Source organism: Panthera uncia, chromosome E1 (assembly GCF_023721935.1).
Source record: "Panthera uncia isolate 11264 chromosome E1, Puncia_PCG_1.0, whole genome shotgun sequence".
In the NCBI taxonomy this organism is placed as follows: domain Eukaryota; kingdom Metazoa; phylum Chordata; class Mammalia; order Carnivora; family Felidae; genus Panthera; species Panthera uncia.
This window is the reverse complement of record NC_064814.1, coordinates 4,450,998-4,464,510: the sequence shown is the minus strand read 5'-3', so window position 1 is coordinate 4,464,510 and position 13,513 is coordinate 4,450,998. Positions and strand designations below refer to the sequence as shown.

Sequence of the window (13,513 nt, the reverse complement as noted above, 5' to 3'; positions counted from 1 at the left end):
TCAAGCCCCGCATCGGGCTCTGTGCTGACAGCTCAGAGCCTGGAGCCCGTTTCGGATTCTGTGTCTCTCTCTGTCTCTGCCCCTCCCCCTCTCATGCTCTGTCTCTCTCTCTCTCTCTCTGTCTCTCAAAAATAAATAATAACATTAAAAAAATTCGGCAATAAAAAGAAGAAAAGGTTTTCAAAAATTACCTGTCAAATTATAAAGTGATATCACGTTCCAAGTATTCTGACATTTTAATTTTCAGAAGCTTTGGAAGGAATTCACGGATTGTTCTAAGACTAGAAGTGTTTGAGTTTCGATTTTGAGGTTTTTGGTAAAATTGTAGCCTTATAAGGAGTCAGGTTTTTCTAACCCACCTCATGCTAACAGGGGACTAGAAGTGAACACAGGCACGTTGCTGTGTCCCGCTAGTTACTGGCATCGCTTAGTAAAGGGAAGCTGGGCATTGCATGGAGCCCACCCACGCGCTGGTTTCTGCCGGCCTTGGTCACCAGCACCTCCGTGTCTGACGACTGTTGGTAGCACTTACCGGGAGCACAGCCGCTGTAATGATGGCTGTCGTTTGTCGTGAGCTTGCCACGGGCTAGACACTCTCACGACCTTTACGAGATCTTCCCAACGTCCCTCTGAGACGGTGACGTGTCTTCCACCCCTGTTGTACATACGAGGAAACTGAGGCACAGGGCAGTGAAGTAACTTGCCCGAGGTCTTCCCCCGAGGGAGTGCTGGCGTGAGGGTTTGAAGCCAGGCCCTCCGGTCCCAGAACCCTCGTTCTTTACCACGTCCGTGGGATGCTGGTCCTTCCTGAGTCACAGCGATGCCATCTCCGTGCCTGGAGTTACTCTCCCAGCAGTGGGGGAGTCGGAAGGCTCCCCCTTCCCTGCCCTCCCACCCGCCGTGGACCGGCGGTGTGCACCGGCGAGCGTGTGGCCGTGGAGGAAGACGGCCGGGCCAGATAAGACTCGGACACGGTCTTGGCCTGGTCCTTCCCTCAGAGGAGCCGACTCGTCCGATAGCAGACTCTCCAGAGAAGGTCCCTGTGTGTTAGCGACACCGCCACCAAAACCAACAACACTTTTGCGTTCTGACTTTGGCTCGGGTGCGATACACGTGTGCAGAAGTGCACGCAGATCACAATCACGGATCGGTCCGGCAGGCCGGAGCATTTGACGTTTAACAGATTATTTCTGCCTTCGCTCTGCTTTGCTGACACCAAAATAGAATTCTGGAAAGACTACTCAGATTAGCGGTAGTGATTTTCTAAAGCCTTGAGGGGGGTTTTTTAGTAACAGCCGATTTAAAAAAAAAATTGTTTTTTGAATGTTTCTTTTTGAGCGACAAGTAGCGGCTGATTTTAAATAGTGCAATAATGCAGCTCGCTCTGGACGAGAAGTGAGTTTTAGAGTTTCATTCCCCTTTAGTCGCTTGGTTTTCTTCCCTTAGCAGCTTTTACCGTTGCTTAGGAACCTCTTATTCTCTTCACAGATTCCAAAGGACGAGCACATTCTTCGGTTCTTACGTGCCCGGGACTTCAACATCGACAAAGCCAGGGAGATCATGTGTCAGTCTTTGACTTGGCGGAAGCAGCACCAGGTGGACTACATCCTCGATACCTGGAGCCCCCCCCAGGTCCTCCAGGACTACTACGCCGGAGGCTGGCACCATCACGACAAAGGTGTGCTGGGCATCCCGGGCGCGCTTAGAGGCCGCCTCGCGCCGAGTCCAGAGGGCCTGTGGGTGGTCTCCCCGCCTCTCTCCGCCTGGGCAAAGGGGCGCCCGTTCATCGCGGCCAGCCCCCCCCCCCCCCCCCCCTCACCTGCTTGGGAGCTCCCCCCGCCCTGCGTCCCTGTGGAGCGCAGGCACGGGCTGTCCCTTCCTTCCCTCCGCTCTCGCCCCCGCCTCCCCTTGGCCGCCAAGTTTCTTCGCGTTGCGGGAAGGCCGGCATTGCCAGAGGCGTGCCCGCTGCATCCTGGTTCGGAGCTGGGCAGCGGACAGGACGGGATCGCAGACGTGGACAGGGCACGGGGCGGCCCTGGCGCGCCCTCCCCCTCAAAGCAGGCCCTTCCCAAGCGGAATAGGTCTGATGTGTCTGTTTTCCAGACGTCATCTTTTGTGCTTTTCCATATTAATTGTAGCTTTATTAGTTTTTACTGGAAACATCTCTTTATTCTGTTTCCCGACCCTTCGAAGACTGAAGCGTCGTAGTAAAACATGAATGTGTTTTATAAACGTTGGGAGACACTTTTTATAAACCTTCCCTTCAACAGAATTTGGGAGCGCAAAGACCTTTTTGTTTTAAGTAGAACAGATCTAGAGCCAGAGTCTAGAGAGTTTGTTTTAAGTAGAACAGGTCTATGGGGTGCCTGGGTGGCTCAGTCGGTTAAGGGTCCAGCTTCGGCTCAGGTCACGATCTCTCGGTCCGTGAGTTCGAACCCCGCATCGGGCTCTGTGCTGACAGCTCAGAGCCTGGAGCCTGTTTTGGATTCTGTGTCTCCCTCTCTCTGACCCTCCCCCGTTCATGCTTTGTCTCTCCCTGCCTCAAAAATAAATAAAACATTAAAAAAAAAAAAATTAAAAAAAAAACAAAAACGTAGAACAGGTCTAGAGCCAGTGGGAGGTGAATGAAGTTCACCGGGTGATAAACACAAGGAAAAGTTGGGCCCCGTCTGTCAGAGGAGCGGGCTGGCCCCCCGTGGACGACACAAGACGGGTCTCAGGTGCTTGTCAGGAGCAGATTCCTTCCCTAGCCTTTCCCCTGCTCCCCTGAGACAACAAGTGTCAGGGGTCTAGAATCTAGAGAATCTGTTGCTTCCGGGACCCACTGTGGCCACTGAGGTCTTTACGCCGTCCGCGTAGCTGTCGTGTGATGACAGCGCATCTGTAAAGCGAATGAGGTTCCTCTCAGGTTCCGTGTTAGGCCTCCAGGCTGTAAACACGTAGAGCCGCCCCGTGCTGGTTGGTATGAAAGTAAAGAGTTCCTGAAAGTCCTCAATTATCTTGATCCTCTAGGTGGGAATCAAGGGTAAGCGGACTTCTAGGAAATCTAGACGTTAACTTTTTGGTAACCCGTGAAATGAACACGTTTTCTTCCCTAAAAAAAATCAAAGATTTAAAATACTCCCTGCTCACGGAAGAAGCGCGGGTACTCTGAGGTCCCCCCCGCCGTTGAAAGCGGGCTCTGTTCAACCCCCCGGTTGTTCTCGAGGAGTCTGAGCCCCGGTCGGCACCGGCGGTTAGAGGAGGGCCGGACGGAGGCTGAGCTCCGCTGGGTGCCCCGGGTCCCGGGCAGAGGGGCGGCTGCTGGGGGGGCTCTGCTGTGCCCACGCAGCCGGCTGCGGCCTCTGAGCGGGGAAGCACGCTCCTTGTTAGGGCTCCGGTCAGCCGCTCGCCGGGAACGGTGCCGATCGTGCGTTTCCTTCCCCTCCGTAGACGGCCGGCCGCTCTACGTGCTCAGGCTGGGGCAGATGGACACCAAGGGTTTGGTGCGAGCGCTCGGCGAGGAGGCTTTGCTGCGATACGTAAGTGCTTCCCGGGGAGGCCACCGCCCCCTTCCGACCGTCACAACTGTCCCCTTAGAGCGGGCGTGGAGTGCGTTTGCAATCAGGAGAGGAGCTCTGTCAGTACGTTTTTAGAATTTCAGAAGAGGGCCCAGGAGCTCTAGAGATATTTTTCACAGGAAAGCGTGAACGAAAAATCACCATGGCCACTCAGGATGGCTTCTTGGGGCCGATTTGGAGCCCTCTTTTTCCATCGAATTGCTCCCTCCCCCCTCCTCCTTTTGAGATGTGTCCCACTCAGGTCAGACCTCTTCATGGTATTCTTTCCCCAGCACCAGGGCGTGGGAGGGCGGTTAGCATCTCCCGTCTGAGCGATTAGAAATGCTTCCTTCCCGCCCCTGGACCCCGGGCTCCCCCCTGCCCCTTCAGCCTCCACAGTGCGGGCAGTTAGGAGAAGAGTGTTGTCCTTAAACCAAAAAACAAACGAAAACTTTAAAAGACACCTCCGTCATCCCATTGTCTTCGAATATCTGTCGTTGGCATCTCGTCGTGTATTCTGTCGGCCTCGCCACCGTGAGAGCGTTTACACGTGCACACGCGCGTGGCCGCATATACGCACTCGTGCACATAAAGATGTGGATAGACTGTGTCTCCAGGGGAAGTGAATCCAGATCAGAGAGTCCCCTCAGCCGTGCCTCCAGTCCGCTCTAACACTGCCCTTCCTCGTGGATTCGCGTGTGGCTGAACGTTCCCCTGCTCGCAGCTACCCTCCCCCCCCCCCCCCCCCCCCCCCCGTCCCCGCCCCCACGCGCGGGTGCACGTGGGGCCGCACCCCCCCCCCCCCCAACCCCCCCCCCCCCCCCCCCCAATACCCCAGAGGCGCTGATTCCAGAGACAGGTCAGCGGGGCACGCCCTCCCCGCCCCTCCGGTGACACCTAGCTCCGATCTCACGGGGACGATCTCACGGGGACGTAGCTGTCACCTTTGCCCAGAGGACAGTGCTCACCCCCTGTGGAGAGAGAGAGAGATTCTTTGTCAGCCACAGGTTGTGTGTGTATGAACGTGTCATAAAATCTAAACCGATGACTCTTTCGGTTGACTTGCTTGCCTAAAACGGGCTTTGTTATTGTCCCTTTGGTTCCTAGCTTGACACGGTGGTGTTGCTTAGACTAATTGTGGGTTTTTTATGGCCCTTTTTCACTTAGGTTCTCTCCATAAACGAAGAAGGGCTGAGACGGTGTGAGGAAAATACAAAAGTCTTTGGTCGACCTATCAGGTAGACGTTGATGTTGTTTTCCCTTCCAGCTTATTGAGAATACGAGTTAAACATTTCTAGTTGACTTTTAGGACCCAAGTCTGGTTTGATTGTCACGCTTTTAGGGTTTTAGAACCCAATCCAACTAGTAGCCTGTTTTCTACAGCATACTCAAAGGCGGAAGAAGGATAACCGTGTAATACGGTTAGTTGGGAGGGACAGGTGCTGGGTTTTGGCATTTTTAACCCCGAGGCATTGCTGTCACCTCGCTCTGAGTGGGTCGGCCTGTCTGGTTAGTCTGCATGGTCCTTGTGGGGGGAGCCCCCGGGGGTGCAAAAACTTATTCTGCATTTCTAAACCATACTTGTAGTTCTGGTAAACCATTCTGAGAATGTGCAGCGGTTCAGAGGCTCACACCAGAAGGGGACGGCAGGTTAACTGGAACGGAAGTTCCGCCATGACAGGAAGGAGTTTCGAGGGTTTTCCGTTCCCTGCCGTAGTCTCGGCTCCTGAGGCCGCGCCGGACTCCGATCCTTGCGGAAGAAGAGCTTCTTGTGGTTCGCCACAGCGCGCATTAGAAAGCCAGGCCCGTGCCCCGTTGGGTCGGCAGAGGCCGCGCAGCGGGTCAAGCACGGCACGTCACCTCGTTGTGCTGGGTCACGTGCGTGCCCGGGTGAGGTTGCGATGGTCGATGAGCCGCTGATGCTTTACCGTCTCGGGGATCGGTCCCACCCCACCGGTCCCGCGTGCTTGCCTCGAGTAGATAGAAACACGGTGCGCGACACTTTGGTTTTTCGAGACTGGTGGACTTGTGTTGATGTGTGTAAAGGGCCGTTGCCCAGTATCGAAACGAGAAAACGGTAGCAGTCGCTTGGGACGCGGTTGGCGAGTGTGCCGTCTGGCGAGTGACACACGTCTGCACGCCCTTACAGTTCGTGGACCTGCCTGGTGGACCTGGAGGGTCTGAACATGCGCCACCTGTGGAGACCCGGCGTCAAGGCCTTGCTGCGCATCATAGAGGTGGTCGAGGCCAACTACCCCGAGACGCTCGGCCGCCTCCTCATTCTTCGCGCCCCCAGGGTGTTTCCCGTCCTCTGGACGCTGGTAGGTCTGGACGCCGCTTTGCACGAACGACGAGCCACTTGGAAGGCGCACGTGCGTGCATCCGCGTGCGTGTGTCCCTGACCCTTAGCCTTAGCTGGCTAGGAAATAACAAAATAAACGTGGAAAGATGCGCAGTTTCTCAAACCAGTGAAGGGAAGAAAGAATTCCCGAGCGTCCTTCTGTCACGCGGACAGACTTTCCGTGTATCAGACTCCCTTCCCCGGCCCCCTCTCCACGCCCCCCCCCCCCCGCACTCATACTGTCTCGTTGTCATTTTAATCTTTGGAAATCGGACGGCCAAGCAAAGATGACCGCATGGTCTTCTCTCGTTACCTACAGGTTAGTCCATTCATCGATGACAACACCAGAAGGAAATTCCTGATTTACGCAGGAAATGACTACCAGGGTCCTGGCGGCCTGCTGGATTACATCGATAAAGAGATTATTCCAGATTTCCTGAGCGGGGAGTGCATGGTATGTATTTAGGCAAGTAGTTACACGTTTGGCCGCTTTACAGGGATAGGGAGGGTGGGCGTTGGTTGGTACAGATGATTTTCAGAACCTTTAGTTGCGAGTATTGTCTTTCTTTTGGCTGACATTTCTCTGACCCAGAGTTAAACTAAATAGAACCATGTAAGTGATGGTCGATAACATGCCCATTTCTTCGTCGTTAAATACTAATGAGAATTTGTTTTAGACTCTAATATAATTACGGCTTGCTTTATTCACTCAGCTTCGTGTGGATCAGATTTCTTTTACCTGTCGGGGGGAAGCTGTGCGTTTTTTAAAAACACTTAACTCCAGATGATTCTCCCAAGATTTCCCCCCGACCGTAAATCAGGATAACATTTCAAAGGGGATACGTTAAGACAACCACTTCTTTTCTGTAATCGGGGTTTTAATACATTGAGTTGCTAGCTTCTCGGGCAGACACCTCCACTTGTGTGCCCTGAACTGTGATGAGGGGTCCTTGAGGACCTTACAGCCCGAGGGCATGACACAAGGGTGAAAGAGACCTGCGGAGGCGCAGGTGGCTTCCCGAAGTGACAGCCGAAGCCAGGGGGGGGTCAGGCTCTCGTTAGGGGAAGGATGTCTGTCATCCTCACAGTAAATAAAGTTACCCGCTTCGGATACGTACACACTGGATCTGACACGTGCGTTTATGAGCTAACGAACTGGGCTTTCGGGGGAATCTTTTGGGATGGGTGGAGGAGGTTGAACAGCATTCGGATCCAGCTTTCAGGTCGTGGGTCCTGCGCTCAGGAATTGCAGGCGGCGTCGCGGTGCGAGGGGCAAACGAACTACAGGGCCCTCCTCTCCAGGCGCCGTGACGTTGAATCGGGAGGTCAGGCATGTAGCATCCTACAGACGGCTCACGTTACATGAGAACGGTCCCGAGTGGCCGGTCCTTCCGTTGTGAGCTGGAGGGAGGCCTGGCTCACGGCGGATCGGACCACGTTTGTCAGGCACCGACCACCGTGATGCAATTACCGGGCTGAGAGTCCTCTTCTGTCCACGCGTCCGGGATCCGGCGCCTGAGGCTCTCCCGGCTGTCATGTGTCCCTGCACACTGTGCTTCTCGCACTCGGCGCTCCGATGTCCCCTAACAGGACGTCATGCCGGGATAGGTCTCCAGGCTGGCCGCACTGCCGGCCGGACACCGTCGTGTGGGTTCCCTGTGTCCTCGCCTCCCGGGGCCGATGGTGCGAGAGCTGCTAAGATGCTGTGAACTTGAGTGCTGGGTCACTCTGTCAAGGTCGACTAGGAAGTTTATGAAATACACAGATTCTAGTTCAACTTAGCCTGTTTGCAGCGGCTTCAGAAGAAGCTCTCCTTTGTTATTTTTTTGTCTGGCATTGTGGACGGATCCTCTGACCCGGGTCAGACACAAAGCTCTCATCGCTGGTTACGTATGTATTGACGACAATTGCGTGTAATAAAGAAATGCCTGTAGTTGCCGAGAATCCAGCTTTTCTGAACGTGACGTTTCCTCTTCACGGTGCCGTGTGAATGCTTGCGATTCTTACATAAACCAGCTTTCGTAATTTGAGTCCAGTACCTCGTAAATACTCGTGTGAATTCTGTGCTAAATCAGCTTCAACTTGCTCTCGTTTAAAGTATGACACGTGTATTTAAGAGGTTCTTAAAAATCCTTTTGCCAAGTCGTACAGAACGTTTTTCGACCTCGCCAGCGTTTTCCGTTTCCCGAGCGGCCCAGAGGAGTCGAGCATGCTGGGACGTGGCCCTCGCCGGAGTGTTTGGTGTTCAGGGGGTCCCCGTGTGCGGGCACAACTTTTATTGCCGCGTTTCTGTTTCCAGTGTGAAGTGCCCGAGGGCGGACTGGTCCCCAAATCTCTGTACAGGACCGCGGAGGAGCTGGAGAACGAAGATCTCAAGCTGTGCACCGAGACCATCTACCAGTCTGCCAGCGTCTTCAAGGGAGCCCCGCACGAGGTGCACCCTCCGCGGTGACGGCCCAGGGCGGTGGGGCCCCTTCTCCCCAGGGAGAAATTCTTCAGGCGGCCTTCTGAATAGGATTTAGTTCAGGAAAATCAGATGCTTTCTCTGGTTGTTGTCTTTAGATTGTTGTCAATTTTTGTTGCTTGTTTGTTTTTTTAAATCTGTAGTTGAGGCACATGTCTACACTGAAGGGCAGGCGTCTCTCAAGGCATCTGTGCTCGGAAGGAGATCAGGCCTCCTCACCTCTGTTTTACTGGATAACCTCTTAGCGCAGGGATGGGGGGGGGGGCACGTGGAAAGTCTTTCCTGTGGAAGATGTTTGACTCCTCGGTTTGGTTAGTTTAGCGATTACATAGGGCCGGTTTCATTTCCCTTTTTTCCTGACCGGGCCTTGGTGGTTTAGATTTTAAGGAATTTGCCCGTTTTTGTAAGTCAAGCAGAGTGAGGAGAAAAGCACATTTCTCTTCCCTTCTTGCTGTCCCCTCTGGTGCGGAAGCAAGAGTGCGCCTGTGTTTTGTATACGCCGTGTGTCCTCTGATGACATTGTGGGCGGCCTGAGCTGTGAGGGCTCCCAGCCGAGCCCCCCTCCTGAGCTCCGGGCAGCTTTCTGCCTCGAGGGTTGATGCCGAGGACGGCGGCCCTGGGCTCCCAGCGAGGGGTCAGCGAGGAGGGGCTGCGGGCTCAGGCCGCAGCCGGTGGCCGGGAGCTGACCCCTTACCGCCACCCACCATCTGTCTTTGCTGGTGTGTGTCCCGGAATGGCCGGCCTGTCACTTGCGGGGCGGGCAGGGACCGTCACTGTGCTCACACAAGCGGAGGCACATTAGGTGTGCCTCATTCCTAGATTCTGTAGGGAGATCTCGAATTCTCAGGGCTTTGCGTTCAGGATTGTTTATATTGATCTCCTGCACGGAGACCAGGCTCGAGGAGGCGGAGTTCTCGTTTCTCCGGTGACCCCGTCTTGTCTGTGGCACAGAATTCGGTGGTGCATGACCGTTTCTTGAGAGTCACGGGGTATCTGTGGAAGTGGGAACGTCTTCTGTGTCACGGCACCAGAACTTGCTTTGGGGCTGGAGTAAAACACAAATCAAGGATGGTGACGCCCCTGAAACGAAGGCTGAATTCAGTGTCCCCCCTCATGAGCGCAGGAAGGAACTCATGCCCCTGGGGAGCCCCTCGCTGCAGGAAGGGAAGCGCGGTTCCCACAAAGGGCTCTGGTGCTCCCGGAATCTGCTCTTTCGGGAAATTCCGGAGTGGTATTTCTGTGGTGAGGAGGAAAGAGTCTGCCTGACGACGAGCAGAAGGCTCTTCCCGGGAAGAGGGGGCCCCGGCCCCGGCCCCGGCTGAGGTTTCCGAGCGAACGCAGAGCCTCGGACAGCTGGCTTCAATTCTCACGTCCCCCCCGTAGTCACGTTCTGAACTATGTAACTTTGATCATCCCCTACTGGGAAATTTGATACGGGCGCGCCGTTAGGAAGTTCGGGTTTTAGGTTGGCGCTCGGTCCCCGGGGCGCCTCCCCTGCCCCATGCCACGTGGCTCTTTGCTCCCCCGCCTGCGCTGGCTGCCGCCGTGCCTTGCGAGCCTCTGTTCCCTCCGCTTGCCCGGAACGTTTCCTTTTCTGTTCCTCCACGTGCCCTCTGTTCCGCTTGTGCCTTCTCCGGCACCTTCCTTCCTTGTGCTGGCCAGCCTAGAGCGACCCGCGGAACCGCTTCTGTACCGTGTTGAGTTCCTTCTGTTCTGTGTGGCTGAGGCATTTTGGCAGCCAGGGCCCGGTGTTTCGAGCGCTGAGGCTCGTGCAGTGGGAAGTCTTGGGCCGTGGGGGCAGCCAAGGAAGAGCACAGAGCTTGACCCGGAGCGGGGGCCACTGGTCGAAAGAAGGGAGAGCCGGAAGGCTGGGTGGCCGGAAGGCGGATGTGGGTGAAGAGACGGCCGACGTGACACGTCTCCCTTCCTCCCACGACCCCCACACACACCGCTGGGCCAGAAAGCCCCTCCGGAGACGAAGCCACCACAGTGGCAGTGGCGGCACAGGGCGGGGGCGGAGGGGGGCGGCCTCGTGCTTCCCTTGGTCGCCTCATGCAACCTCTTCTTCCAGATCCTCATTCAGATTGTGGATGCCTCTTCGGTGATCACTTGGGATTTTGACGTGTGCAAAGGGGACATCGTCTTCAACATCTACCACTCCAAGAGGTCGCCCCAGCCTCCCAAAAAGGACTCCCTGGGGGCGCACAGCATCACTTCCCCGGGAGGGAACAACGTGCAGCTGATAGACCGAGTCTGGCAGCCGGGCCGTGACTACAGCATGGTCGAGTCCCCTCTGATCTGCAAAGAAGGGGAGAGCGTGCAGGTAGGCCCGTCCGGCATTCCGTGCGGCTTGCGTATTTCGTCTCGCAAAGGAGGGCTCTCGGGCTTCACCGATGCCCCGCGTGGCTGGCGCGGTGTGTCCGCGGGCGAGCCCGTAGCTGTGTCCGGCTTCCGTTGCGGTCAGGACGACTCTCAGGAAGCCAAGTGAGACCCCGAAGAAAACTCAGACCTGAGTGACGGTTCTGGACTGAATCCATGACTTGGATCTAAAGTGCATGAGGTTTTTTTAGAAGTTCTTTTCATGAAAGTGACGTGGAGGGAAGGGAGAGGCATTCTGTGCACTTGTACAGCTGGAGGCAGGCTTCCGCCGAGAGGAAAAGTGCCCTAAATCAGCAGGGGGAGAGGCACGTGCTTCGGGAGCTGTCCGCTGTCGTTACTGAGCATTCTAATTCGTTTAAAAATGCTCTGTCGGTTCATTTGTTAAGTCGTGGCCGGCTATTTTCAGTGCTTGTACTAAGAACAGTGGTCCTTGGGCGCTTCTGGCCTGCATAATAGATGTGTAATTTTGCTGCCTTTACAGTTTTCAGGGATAAGCCTGTCAGTGTTTGGTCTGAGAAGTAGAGTAAAAGAGAGGCTTTTACTCCGTTTTAAAAGTAACGGACAGTTGAAGGTGAGGCTCCGGTCATTTTCGCACGTTGACGTTGAGTCCTACTTTAGATGGACACCCTTTATAAGGTTTTTCTTCGTGTTTATTTATTCTTGAGAGAGAGAGAAAGACCAAGCACGAGCGGGGGAGGGGCAGAGAGAGAGGGAGACACAGACTCGGAAGCGGGCTCCAGGCTCCAAGCCGTCAGCACAGAGCCCGACGCGGGGCTCGAACTCACAAGCCGTGAGATCATGACCTGAGCTGATCTTAAGCTGATCATGACCTGAGCTGAGTCAGACGCTTAACTGAGCCCTCCAGGCGTCCCTAGGTTGACATCCTTTTAACCAGAATGCTCTAGGTAGATGATTGCAAGCAGGTCCGGGAGAGCATCGCCTGGTCAGATGACCTTTTCTGAGCCCCTTAGGGCTGAGCGAAGGGTGGCCTGAGCTCACCCAGCCCCCCAGGCGCCTGCCCCTGTTGCGGCCGTCCTCCCCATGAGGCCACAGGTCCTCCTCGGCGCCCAGCGGGGCCCTGGCCGCGGGGCCGGCAGGCAGGCCACCCACCGAGATGGCCGGCGGTCACTGCTAGCGCGATGACCGGGGCCAGCCTCCGGGTGGCGTCTGCTGGGGGGTGGGCTTGGGGGAGGGGCTCCGAAGTGAGCTCTCAGCCGGCACCGCCCGACTTGTTCCAGGGCTCGCACGTGACGCGGTGGCCGGGCTTCTACATCCTGCAGTGGAAGTTCCACAGCATGCCGGCGTGTGCCGCCACCAACCTGCCCCGGGTGGACGACGTGCTGGCCTCGCTGCAGGTGTCGTCCCACAAGTGCAAAGTGATGTACTACACCGAGGTGATCGGGTCCGAGGACTTCCGGTACGGGCTCCCCTCCCACCGGGGCCGCCGGCCGCCGGGGTCTCGCATACGGGTGGCCGTGGCCTCGGGGGGCCGTTCGTGGCGGCCGGCGCGCGACGTCCTCTGTGTGCGGGGGCGGTGGGGGCGGGGCGGCCGAGAGCGGGGGCGGGGCGGCCCGCCGCGGGGTCCTGATGCCTCGTCCCTCCCTGTGCCGCTCGCAGGGGCTCCATGACCAGCCTGGAGTCCAGCCACAGCGGGTTCTCGCAGCTGAGCGCCGCCACCACGTCCTCCAGCCAGTCTCACTGCGGCTCCATGGTTTCCAGGTAGTGCCGCGACGCCCGTGCCCGGTGCGCGGAGGGGACAGCGCGCCTCCTCGGACGGCCCGCCGCGCTCCGCCCCCTGCCGGCGGCCGCGTTGTGCCGACTCGTCACCTTGTAGGCCGCGGATAGCTCTGCAGGCGGCAGTCGTAGTCCTCCGCCCCGGGCCCTCTCGGCAGGTAGTTTTAACTCTAACTCGATAGCCATAGATTTTGTACACAGTGGGCACAAAAGCAAACCAGAGCACAAGGGCTCCCTCGAAAGGCAAGTAGCTCGTGTACAGTTAAGACGTTGACTTTGCCTCCGAAGCTGATGCAAAAAACGTTTCCGACAACCTCCACACGCTGTCCCTTAGTGGATGGGTCCCCACACCGTCCTTCAGAGACGAGCCACCCCCATACCCGGAGCGGAAGCTGCCAGCTGGTCCCCACCCCGCGTGCACAGCCGACCCGGCCCGCAGGTTGAGTGGCCGCCCCCCCCCCCCCCCCCCGTCGTTCCCGGGGGCAGACCTGCTACCCCGGGAGGCCTTGGGGGTGGCCGGTGGGAGCGCCGAGCTCTGCTCCCGCGGGCAGGTGCGTCCACGGTCAGGGGACCCTCGGGGACTCCCCGCGACGCCCGGAAACCACCGCCGTCATTAAACACTTCCTCTTGCCTCCTTTTCACACCTTTTTGATACTTTCAGAGCAGGATTTTTCTGGAAGCGAACCCGCAGGGAAGGGATTCTTGCCCTCTTCCCGTGGCGTGTCGTCCTCTCTCCCTGTGGACGCTGGTTCAGAACTCCCTCCAGCGTTAATCCCGGTGCCTCCTCAGAGCCTAATAGCATCGGGGCCCCTGTGGTCCTTCTCGTCACTGGAGGGGTATTTTGAAGGCCCAGTCGCTTTTGCCACGTTGAGATCGTCCGGTGTCCACTTCAGCCAACCGTGTTCTCGCCGTGTGGCCGCTCCGGGAGAGCGCGCGGCCTGCGGGAGCCCCGCTGCTTTGTAGAAGAAAAGTGCGGACTTTGGGGGTGTGTTTGCGGGTGTGGGCAGGCGGGTGGGGGGTGGCAGTGGTGCGAGTGGGTGTGACCGTGGGGGTGCC

At 56.9% G+C, this 13,513-nt stretch overlaps 1 protein-coding gene across 4 annotated transcripts in view; it reads left to right on the top strand.

The window, feature by feature from the left end:
* SEC14L1 (SEC14 like lipid binding 1) overlaps positions 1-13,098 on the top strand; it is a 51,962-nt gene extending 38,864 nt beyond the window's left edge. For all 4 annotated transcript variants that reach the window (XM_049635617.1, XM_049635614.1, XM_049635616.1 and 1 more), the window contains 9 exons: positions 1,489-1,678; positions 3,433-3,521; positions 4,707-4,777; positions 5,689-5,860; positions 6,200-6,334; positions 8,180-8,314; positions 10,416-10,667; positions 11,962-12,140; positions 12,341-13,098. In XM_049635617.1, the coding sequence (XP_049491574.1) occupies positions 1,489-1,678; positions 3,433-3,521; positions 4,707-4,777; positions 5,689-5,860; positions 6,200-6,334; positions 8,180-8,314; positions 10,416-10,667; positions 11,962-12,140; positions 12,341-12,446 (1,329 nt within the window). In that variant the 3' untranslated portion in view covers positions 12,447-13,098. The remainder of the gene's footprint in view (positions 1-1,488; positions 1,679-3,432; positions 3,522-4,706; positions 4,778-5,688; positions 5,861-6,199; positions 6,335-8,179; positions 8,315-10,415; positions 10,668-11,961; positions 12,141-12,340) is intronic.
* The last annotated feature ends 415 nt before the right edge of the window (positions 13,099-13,513 follow it).